Raw genomic sequence first — 11,537 nt, forward strand, 5'->3', positions numbered from 1 at the left:
AAAAACCTTGAAATTACAGTAAGAAAACCTTGCAAGTATAGTACCTCGTGTCATCTACGGATTATAGAGACACAGCTGAACCAACATACACACTTTCTCTTCTACAGATGAAGACACACTGAACCAACATACACACTGCCCTATCCATAGTGTGAAAAAAGAAGTTCAACATCTCTCTCAAGCAAAAAAGCATTCTTCTCCATCATTGTTAATTTGCATTCTGAAAAAGGGATCAAATAAGAAATTAGAATCAATTCTTAATTTCCATCATTCTAATCTGCAAGAGAAATTCAGACTGCTCATTGAAAGCTGGATCTAGGAAAGCAAAGGCTCTTCCCTTCCAACAAACGATTTAAGAAAACCAATGCTTTCGAATGGTTACAGGGAAGCAAACTGCAACAAGGAAGAATAATGTAAAGAAAATGTATATAGAAGAAATGATATATAAAAAAGAAATATTCTAGTAAGAATGCACTGTGATTACCCATGGAAATTACACTATAACAGCACTATAAATTATAGAGAAATTGCACTGTAATTACAATAACATAGTAGTGGGATTTACAGTGTACTTACCCTGCAAATTACACTGCAATTACAAGTACACTGTAAGAACACTATGATTACTCTGTAATTTCAGAGGAAATTACACTGTAACTAACGAGATTACAATCTTGGAACTGCTGTAAACTTAGATGCAACACTACAGAAAACATAGAAAAAAGGTTATAAAATTGATACAAATACTACCCAACGAAGACAAACCACAAAAAGAAAAAGGTTCTAGAATGCTTGGAGACCCAACATAGGGCAACCCCTCCCCCCCAAAAAAAATCACAGAAGTCACAGAAAAATTTGAACTGTGGTTAACTTTGGAAATTACACTGAAATTACACTGCGTGTGTTGGTCTTATAATTCAGACAAATAATAATCTGATAGTTCCGACCTATCAGAATAATACAGGGATAATAAGGATGCCAATAATTTTACATTCAAGCATACTATCAAAATACCAAAATAATAACAACGGATATGATCACTTGCCGTAATACAAGAGTTTCATTACATGTTCCAGATATTTATCAGGCCAATCATTATATCTGAATCACATATTACACATGAAATACTACGCTGTGTGACATGTACATTCCCAAAAACATTGCGATAGTAGAAAACCTATAACAACGATGATGGTGCCAATGTGACGGATGATTATTGAAATGCATTTAGTAGCTCAACTAAATGGAGTATACCTCCAACTATCAAAATACCAAATAAAAAGTTATATGTAAAAAACGAATTACAACAAATCTTGACCATCGCAAGAGTAAATGCTCTGTCATTACAAAACCTGCCGGTCTATTAAGACCGGAATTCAGCCTGTAAGGACTTCCTTGTAGACGATGTTCTTCATCGACGTCAGTAAGGACATGGTCGGTATTTTTCGCTTCTTTGGATTGTCCTTTTGCTTGTTGGCCTTCTCCTTCGGCTTCTCCTTCTGAATGAGTATCTTTATATTTCTTTTTGCGGTGGCTCGAGACAGAGCAACATAGAGCTGACCATGAGAGAACACGGGATTGGGTAGGTACACACCAACAATCGGGATGGTCTGCCCTTGAGCCTTGTTAATGGTCATAGCAAAGCTAAGCCTTATAGGAAATTGCTTCCTTTTAAACTTGAACGGAAACATGTCGTTTTCAGATGGGCAGAGAGGTATTCGAGGAAGGAAGACCCTCCTGCCAGCGTGTTGTCCAATCACGATTTCTGCATCAATGGTGTTCCTCTCAAAACCTCTAACAACAAGCCTAGTGCCGTTACACAGTCCATTAGCTGGATCAATGTTCCTTAGAAGTATGACAGGGCAGTTCAGCTTTAGCTTGAGTGCATGCGGAGGAAGACCGTTAGGAGTCAATCCATTCAGAAACTCCTGAGCGTAGTAGCCATATGGGTCGTCCTCCGCACTGTCAAAGCTATGGTAGATTACTTCATCTCCATGAAAACGCTCTATCATGCGGATGTTTATCTTGTCGACATTGTCGTTTGTCGTGGAAAGGATTGCGCGAGATGTCATGTAATTCGAATCAGACATGTTGTCATCTAGACTCGGAAACACGTGGTCAATAAGCTTCTCCAGGTCGTCAACCTCGCCTGTAGACGGCAGATAGATGTCTTCAGGGAGTAGTATGTTGCCTTGATCGTCGACATCCTCAGTGCCATTGCCGACCCTTAGCAAGTAATCTGCAAACCACGTGTCATTATGAGCCCTCATGTTGGTGATGAGCCGAAGCTGCCGCATACCCTTCCATAGATGAGAACTTCGGAGGGTTGCATCAATTATCTGGCCCCGCGACCCCCTTCTGACAATCGGAAGCACCTGCCTAAAGTCCCCACCAAAAACAACAGTCTTTCCTCCAAAGGGTCGGTCGCGTATTCCCATAATGTCGCGCATGCTATTGTCCAATGCCTCGACCGCTTGTCGCTTCGTCATGCTGGCCTCGTCCCATATTATCAATGAGGCCATCCTTAGCAGCTTCGCGGTCCCACTCTGCTTGGTGAAGCTGCACGAGGCTCCATCATCGCAACTCAATGGGATCTTGAACCTCGAGTGGGCAGTCCTGCCGCCAGGCATGATAGAAGCGGCGACGCCCGACGTCGCGGTAGCGATACCAATCTTGCCATCGCTCCTCACCTTGGCAAGCATCGCCCTGTATAGGAAGGTCTTTCCTGTACCTCCAGGGCCATCAACAAAGAATACACCCCCATCACCGCGTTCAACAGCCGCTAGTATCTCGTCGTATGCGGCCCTCTGCTCCAAGTTCAGGGAAGATGCCAATTTAGTGTCATCCATGTCAAACTCAACGGTTGATTCCTCGATGACCTCTCTTGCCTCGCCCTCGGTTGGGTCAAACGCATCATCGATGCTTGGCAGAGCAAAATCAACAATGTCTTTACCCATGGACTGCAACATACCCCTAATGTCAAGCAACACCATCTGCTCCACCTCGTTCGGGGACGTGCATGTTCGACGATAGTCATCTGACATAGGCTCGAGGTGCCTATCCCATAAACCGCGCACGTCGCCTGGCTCGCAGTGCACCAAGATGGTTGCGAAGAGCCTCCTAAGAGAACATGGCATCGCCCACTGCTCAGCCTCAGTAAGACAGTCGTCGAGCGTGTTGTTTGCCTCGATGAGTCCCAACCTTTCAGCAGCATCTCTAAAGCTCCCACATAGCACGCCGTCCACGGTGAGCAAGTCGTCGAAGGATGTTTTGCCCGTAACATGGTTTAGCAACACACGCAGGTAGTATCGCTCCCCCTCGGCAGGATTGGCAGACACGATGCGACCTATTTGAAAACGCTCGACCCTAGGCTTCCAAAACTTCTTTTTCTTCTGCCACGTGAAGCTTCCGGGAAAATCCTTGTACAATATATGCCTAGCCCAAGGGTGTTCCTGGTTAGCCTTGAAATACTCCTTTAACATGGATTTTGAAGCATTTTCGGAGGCGACAACATTTTTCAAGTCAGCCTGCGCATTGAATGCAACCCTGTGCATATTTGGGAGATGAAGAGGCAACTGCAAGACAGGCGGGTAATTGGCGCAAAGTGGGAAGCCAAATATCCTCCACATAGCCTCCGGAGGGGTGACCCACCTTGCGTCAACGTATCTCTTGATCTCATCGATGTTACCATCGGCATCGGGCTGGTCGATGCTGAAAGAAGCCTTATCATGGCCCTTGTAAATGTACTTGTAAAAATATTTGACGGCCTTTATGCTAGAGCAGACCTCAACGTTGATGTGGCAATTGAACATCCGCAAAAGGTAAGGGTTATAAGGCACAACCCATCTGTTGTCCAACATTTTCCCTCGGACCTTAGCACAACTTCCATCGTCTCTACGCCGATAAACTGGGTATGAGTCCTTGCCTTGTGCTGTGTTCTCATTGAACGGGCGCGGGTATCTGCACTTGCATTCGTTATCTTGCATGCAAACATTCTTCGGGTTGAGAGCACCGCAGGGTCCGTGCATCATATGTTTTACCACCAATGCATGCAATTCCGGATACTTCTGCTTGTTTGGGAGCTCTGCAGAAATTAGTCGGTCATACTGCTCCGGGACGACAAGCTTATATGTTGAATCCATGATCAACAGAAAATGTGCATGGGGGAGGCCCCTCTTCTGGAACTCGACTACGTAAACGTAAGCGACCACAACACCCAGGATATGCTTCTTGAACAACATGTATTTCATAGCCTCTAGTTTGCCGTAGAACACGCGAGCCACAATATCAGGTCGGTCTTGCGCCGTCTGACCAGGAAGCAACTCATTTGTTATCTCTTCCCATTTAGGGTTGCAAGTCATGGTCAAGAAGATGTCAGGCTTCCCGTATGTATGGACAATTGCCATGGCATCCATATGCCTCTTCTTCATGTCGCGGTCGCCACCAGGGTATGTTCCAGGGAGAACTATTCGGGTGCCAATAGCGCTCGCTCTCGTCTCCCCCGATGTGATCGCATCAACAACTCCTTTATACAAGTCGGCACGAATCTGCGTCTGGTTCTTCCTATACCACCTCAACCGACAACTCTCAATCTTGATGTACATGTCGACCGCCCATTGCTGCAGCAGGCGTGCTCCACAGAGTATGGGATTGAAGATCGCAGGCCGTGTTTGCAGCATGTAACAGTAGTAGTCTCTAACGGAGACGCATAACCTGCTATTCCCCTCTGTACATGATTGAGTACCACGAAAATGAGGATACTTTTCAGAAATAATATATTATTTGTAACCAAATCGGACACAAACGACATACCTGCATCATCCTCATCATCATGGCCCAGTTGAGGATGTTGTACAACCTCCCATGGAACATTATGTTTAGGTAGCTTTGGGTGCCAACCTAGCTCCCCCCTTGGATAGAATAGGGGATAAGACAACGGATCATATGCTCCGGAGGTCACACGTATACTGTGCCTTTCGTTGTTGTTACCACAAAGCGTTATCCTCCTGTCAAACCTTTTGGCTAGGTCACTGCCCTCAACCCAAATTGCAGCAACCTCAGTTGACAGCGGTCTATTATATCTTCTTTGGTCAAGCCTCTTATCGGTGTTTAGGTCTATCCTATAATCATCGAGGTTGTCCTTGTGTGCACCCAAACTCCTAAATTGCTGGGAGTATGGGTTTTCTTTGAGTATGTCTACTAACATCTTCACGACATCCTGGTCTAATTGATTGGTCGCCGCCTTACGATGATTAAGGTTTGGGTCGTCATCATAGAAGTACAACTGCAGATGTTCAGGACGGGAGCTAGGCCCGAACGAATGCACATTGTGGTAGATGGTGCTGTGTTCCCGGAATGTGTACACCCCAGACTTCATGTTTGTGTAGTTTTCATCAAGGCTGACGCCAAGGGTTGTGAAGGCAAAATGCCCATTGAAGAACCGTATGTTCTCCCGAAAATGTCTAGAATCTGCCTCCATGCTGGACCATAGCCTCATCAACTCTGGGACTGGTTCCGGTTGCTTAAGTTCGATCTGGCCATTGCGACAGCAGAACCCGTCAGTCTCAGACTCAAATTTTCTGGCCTTGCAGTGTTCACAGTTTGCGGCGAGTTTCAGGATGTGAGTGTTGTCTGGAATGTTTGAGTAGACAAAGTCAAATGGATCAATCTCGCTAGGATTACCACCAGTCATGGTTGCTTCGCTCTCATCATCCATGCTGTCATTATCGGATCCTACGGGCATTTGTTGAAACATCACGTTCAAAATAAAAACTGCACATAATTCTAACTACAATAAAGCCACACGACGTGCTAGTTCAGAGTTGACCATACCTTGGTTGCGAAACATGTAGTACTCCTCGTCCATCAAATTGGGACCTGTCGGCTCATCGCCCATGATGTCGCTTAGGAATACACCGAATTCATCTGCATTGTCGTCGTGGCGAATGTGCCAGTAGACTTCATCATGTTACAAGAGGGTTGCTTATCATTACCATAAGAAAAGTGACAATAGTACTTCCATACCATCGGTACGGACAGTGTAATTCGGCATGTTCGTCGGAGGGTCGCCATCAGATGAATCATCTTCTCTGGCCCGAGAGACGGGTGATGTGCGGCAGGTGAATGCCGGACATTGAGAGGTTGAGTTTCCCAGGTCTGGACGGGGGATAGCGATGGATTCGTTGCACAGGGTGTTTTTCCTTCTGGCATAATTGGCCTTCCTTTGAGCACTTGTCTCCCCCCTTTCAATTACTGACATGCTTTTCCGGCGTTCCGTCCGCTTATCTCGTACTTTTTCATTCTGTTTTTGTCTCACATCAACCGTTACCTCCTCCTTTTTCTTCTGATAAGAAGCTCGGCTACGTTCGTTTATCTGCTCCCTTTGCTCGTTTGTTAAATTACATTTCCGCTCATTATCACGTTTCCTCCTAGCAAGGTCATTATCATGATTGACACCAGACATGTCAAATGTTGAAGGGGTAAATGTTGCTTCCTCCTGCAATATTTCTGTATAGCTCAAGCTAGGCTTGCTATTAACACTATTTGATATTAAGACGTATGGAGGCAGTGTCATCATACATATTCTAATTTAACGTAAATACAAACAATGTGCATTAAGATGTACCGTTAAACTGTACGCTTCGAGCATGATGCTCGCTAAAAAGTATTTTGGTATGAGCAACAACAAGTCAGTAACACACATGGTGAAACTCAAGGTCATATTTTACCTGATGATGAAAGTGGACGTTTGTTTCCCTCTTCAAGAAGCTTATCCTTGTTCCTCCGATAAGAAGCTCTCCGCATGGCGTTTCTACGATCTCTCTTCATTTCTTCATCCGTTTTTGGATTTGTTTCTTGGGCGTCATTCAAGATGACGTCTGCTGTCATTCAGGACATTCACAAAATTTAAAATATAATGTATCCACAGGCCCTTAATTGATCATGAAGTCCCAACAATATGATTACCTTCTAGGTCATTGCCATTAATGAGACCAGATGTGACCGTAGTTGTAGCAGGAAATGTTGACCCATTATGCGAGAATGATGTATAGTTGGAGATAGATGGGTTGTCTTGTTAACAGAGGTTGTCAATACACATCGCCAAGTCACTGGTTAAGACAAGAGTAGTGGTACTGATTATAATTAATATAACTTTTAGAGCTCACCTGATAAATTAATGGCATTAGCATTTTCATCCTGGAATTGCCGATCTTTTTTCATTCGATATGTAGCTCTCCGCATGGCTTTTCTACGGTCTCTCTTGAGTTCTTCCTCCGTTTTTGGATTTGTTTCTTGGGTGTCATTCAAGATTAAATCTGAAGTCAATCAGGACACTCACACTTTTTAGATAACAAAACATAACCAACTCAGCAACTGACACTTTAGTACCCACAATTTGTTTACCTTGTAGATCTATGTCATTAATGAGTCCAGATGTGACAGTAGCTGTTGCAGGAAATGTTGAGTCATCATGCGACACTGATGTATACCAAAATAAGCTTGTTGGGTTGAATACTTAAGCAAAGTAATCAATACATATTGCAATCTCAAAGGTTTTGACATTAACCGTGGTACTGACTATAATTAATAAAACTTTTAAAGCTTACCTGATAAATTAAGGGTCTGTGCATTTTCATCCTGGAGTCGCAGATCTTTTGTCTGCCGATTAGTAGTTCTCCTTAGGGAGTTTCTACGGTCTCTTTTGCGTTCTTCTACTGTTTTTTGCGCATTTTCTTTGTTGGCGTTAAAGTCATTTACTGGTGACATTCATGCCATTCTCTCAAAAACCATAGGCAACAACATAATTTGATATGAAATGAAATTGGATTAGGTCCAATGATATTACCTTGTATATCATTCGCAGAAATCATACCAGAAGTGTCCGTACCACTACAAGGATATCCCGCATCATTATGCGAGATTGATGTATAGTCCGAGCTACCTGGGTTATCTGATGGGAATGATTGGATCGTATAAACTTAAATGACAGACCCAGATGTTTTTGAATCAATTACGGGACGAATATCGTCTTGTATGGGAATGTTTAGCTGTAGCCGTACAAACATATGAATGTACGGATGTAAGATAAAATAGACTTACTTGAAATACGAAGGGGACATACATCATCTCGTGTCTGTTTGTTTAGCTGCCCAAGCTTATGATCCAAGCCGTTTTTGTTGAATTGTCCCATCAGTTCATCTCCTATTGTATTCCGGCATAAATGCGGAGAGTAAAAATAAGATGCATAGAAGCTGATCTAGTACACTTATGTAATACGCACATATAACGCACAACATTGCGAAAGTACCAACAATATACCTTGATACTTATAAGGCGAACATACAAAGAAACAAAATCTTGATGACTTGTGAGCTGATTCTACATGCATCTGTCGTGGCTTATATACATTAGTAAATGTTACCATTTAACATGACCTGACTCACACCCCTAGGATAAAATCAAACTTGTACATAGATTTTGCTTCAACTGGAAAAGTCTACTATCTCATTCCAGATTCAATTAGAATATGACTAAGTGTGCCTAATTTTTCACTGGAACAGGATACTGAAGTCTCACTCATGACGTATGTGGGATGGCCATTGTGAAAGCACTACCAACTTGCAATGTGATGTGTGTATTAGATGTGATGGGAGTATGAAATGCGATGGGTGTATGAGATGTGATGGCTGTATGAGATACCTATATTTCGTCGGCGTCTCCTCGAAAACGATCAGCGCCGGATCCTGTACGTGTTTGGCGGCCGTGGATCAATGCATCGGTAAACTGAACGTCTCCCTGCGCCGGATCGCGGACGTTTTCGGCGGCGGTGGCGTGCGCGTGATACCTGATGCATCGGCGAGTTGTGATGGTTGTATGAGATGTGATGGGTATAGGTAAAGCGGACGTCATACCTGATGGATCTGCGCCGGATCTGCGCCGGTAAACTGAACGTCGATCTGCGCCGGATCGCGGACGTTTTCGGTGGCGGAGGATCGCGTGGCCAGATGGGGAACGGCTCGGCGGGTTCGTTGTGCGACTGGGGCGGCGGCGAACGGATGAAGGGCAGCGGCGGCGACGATCCAGTGCAGGGAGACTGGCGTGCGAGTCGTCCTACGTTTTCGCTCGAGGGCATGTGACGAGGCGGGGCTTTTTTTCGCTGCTCTCGAGGGCATGTGACGAGGCAGGGTTTTTTTTCGCTGGTTAACCGTCGTAGGTTTTATTTCGTCGCAGGAGGTGGGGCGCGACCTGAAGAGCGATGGGGCTGGCTTCAGGTTTGGTACATGTTTTTTTCGGTTTTTACCGGTCAGCGTTACGCGGCAGGAGGTGGGAGGAGGTACCAAAAAAGGTACCAAAAAAAACCGGGTTAGGTGGGACGAAAATAAACCTGGAACGGAGAGTACCAACTGCTCCATTAGGAGTAGAGATCAATATAAAAAGACCCAAAAGGGCAGATTCAATTAGTCTCGGTCATCAAATCATGTCAATCCAACGACCTAGACTGCTTCAATGTCGAGCGCTCAATACGTTTAGCGTGTAGTTAATTTCATGCCAAATATAATGCTAATTACATAATAACACGTAAATAATATCCTACTTAATATCCGCATGCACTTAATATACTTCTAAATTAACGTGCATTGCACGTACACATTGACTAGTTTGCATGCAGTTGACGAAGAAGAGCAGTCGACCGGATGTAGTCGGCGTCACGATGACGTCACGCGTCTTCATAATTGATTGATTCATTGAGTGACTGGTGAGGCCGGAGAAAAGAGCCAGATGAGAGTACTAGCTGCCTTTGGGCGGGGTGGGAGAAAAGAGGCCCTCCCGGTAGACGTGCCACGTTGCGGTCAGACGATCAGCGATCCCCTTGCCGGCGCTCACCACTTTTCGACCGGTGAGGTTATACACGTCGTACCGCCGCGCCCCGTAGAACAAGGCGTCGCCCTCTTGGGTCACGTGGGCAATGCCCAGCCACTTGAAGTCCAAGCCACCGCCCATGAAGCCAACGTCCACCGTGTGCCTGACAGCCCAGGTCTCCTCCGTGTAGCCCTGGAGCACCCACACCCTGACCGTCCGGCCGCCTTCCGCGAACGCCGACGCGCCCAACGTCCGATCCATGCCGACCAGGCGGCCGATCACGCGGCCATCCTCCGGTGGGCCACGCATGCCGTGGAACTTCTCCGACTCTGTGTGGAACACGATCACCCGCGGGAACCGTCTCGTCCAGTGCAGGCAGCCGCGGAGCATCACCGGCGCGTCGTTGAGCTTCCACCTGGTGTAGCCTCCGTACGAGGTGGCGGGGAGCGTCCTGACCCCCGGCCGCCCCGCCGCCGCCACGCTGTAGGTATAGTGTTTCCGGGTCACCGTCTCCAGTTGCCGTGGCGGTGGCCTTGGCACACGTTCTGTCCGGTACCTCGTGTAGAAGAGGACGCGGTGCTCGGCCGTGGGCGCGTGGAAGTAGAACCCGGCGACGCGGTGGCCATAGTCGAGGCCGCCGGGCACCGGGGCGTGTTGCCCGGTCGTGGGGTTGTACGCCAAGTACTTGGTGTTGGTGGAGTTGGGGCGATGATCGCTTCCCGATAGGAGGAGTAAGCCGTGGCAGCAGCCATGGAGGACCACGAGCTGCTGGCCTTCGCCAAGGTGGAGCGGCTTCGCCGCTGGTTGGCCCAAGGGGAGTGTGTAGATCGCGTAGTCCCAGTCGCTGCCGTGGGCTTGAGCGCGCCGCCGGAGGAGGACGGCCAATGGGGCACGGCCGTGGTGGGAACGGTGGAAGGCATGGCCGGACAGTAGCCCATGCCACGACTTGCAGACGGCTAGGAACCGACCGACGGACTTGGCAGGAAGGCGGAGGAGGATCTCCTCGACCACGTCCTCCGGCAACTCTGCCTCACGGCTTTGCCTCACGGCTTTTACGGACACGTTTGGGATCCATGTGGTTCTATCTTGTCTTAGCTAGGGTTTCCTTTCTCGATCGGCGGCAGGGTTTTGTGAGGCCTATCTCACCCGTCATTACGTTTCATATAGTATAGGCCACACGGGACGTATGTGAACAAGATTGACCCAATTCGTGACCAAAACAAAAACTTTCCTTTTTACTCTGTGTACTAGATTTGTGTCCAGTCAAACTTTGCAAAGTTTGACCAAATTTATATTAAAACATATCAATATCTACAATACTCAATATGTATACTATGAAACTACATTTCACAACGAATCTAACAATATTAATTCGGCATTGTGAATATTGATACTTTTGTCTATAAACTTGATCAAAATATAGATACTTTAACTTCAGACAAAACTGATATCTTTCCCTAATAATAAAGCACGGATTGACTCCGTGGGTTCATCGTCACAATACGCTTCTTCCCGGGGTCCACCACGCAGGAAAACTCGGAGGCGTCAGGAGGCGATCGCGAGGCGATTCTCTTCCTACGCTGCGTTAGGGTTTTTGCCGGCGGGGGTGGTTGTGACTCCGGTAGCAGCTGGGGAGCGACGGCGCTTTCCGGATCGCGGACCGGCAACGCATCTGA

At 46.5% G+C, this 11,537-nt stretch overlaps 2 protein-coding genes across 2 annotated transcripts; both read right to left on the reverse strand.

Annotated features, from left to right (window-relative positions):
* Positions 1–1,376: 1,376 nt before the first annotated feature.
* Positions 1,377–5,896, reverse strand: LOC109774987 (uncharacterized). Its single transcript, XM_073499241.1, has 4 exons — positions 5,833–5,896; positions 5,016–5,733; positions 4,813–4,910; positions 1,377–4,726 (listed from the first exon to the last, which is right to left on the reverse strand). Exons 1-4 carry the CDS (start codon positions 5,894–5,896, stop codon positions 1,377–1,379), a joined length of 4,230 nt encoding a protein of 1,409 aa, XP_073355342.1.
* Positions 5,897–9,789: 3,893 nt separating this feature from the next.
* Positions 9,790–11,014, reverse strand: LOC109774989 (F-box protein At3g07870-like). The gene is made up of 2 exons (XM_020333745.1): positions 11,008–11,014; positions 9,790–10,910 (listed from the first exon to the last, which is right to left on the reverse strand). Exons 1-2 carry the CDS (start codon positions 11,012–11,014, stop codon positions 9,790–9,792), a joined length of 1,128 nt encoding a protein of 375 aa, XP_020189334.1.
* Between the last annotated feature and the right edge of the window lie 523 nt (positions 11,015–11,537).

This window comes from Aegilops tauschii, chromosome 5 (assembly GCF_002575655.3).
Source record: "Aegilops tauschii subsp. strangulata cultivar AL8/78 chromosome 5, Aet v6.0, whole genome shotgun sequence".
NCBI lineage: Eukaryota > Viridiplantae > Streptophyta > Magnoliopsida > Poales > Poaceae > Aegilops > Aegilops tauschii.

Excerpts from the sequence above, each read along its gene's own strand:
- LOC109774987 (XM_073499241.1), bottom strand. The coding sequence starts at position 5,896 with ATGGGCGATGAGCCGACAGGTCCCAATTTGATGGACGAGGAGTACTAC. Across the intron at positions 5,734-5,832 it reads CTACATGTTTCGCAACCAAG|GATCCGATAATGACAGCATG; the intron begins GTATGGTCAACT and ends AAATGCCCGTAG. Across the intron at positions 4,727-4,812 it reads TGATGATGAGGATGATGCAG|AGGGGAATAGCAGGTTATGC; the intron begins GTATGTCGTTTG and ends AATCATGTACAG.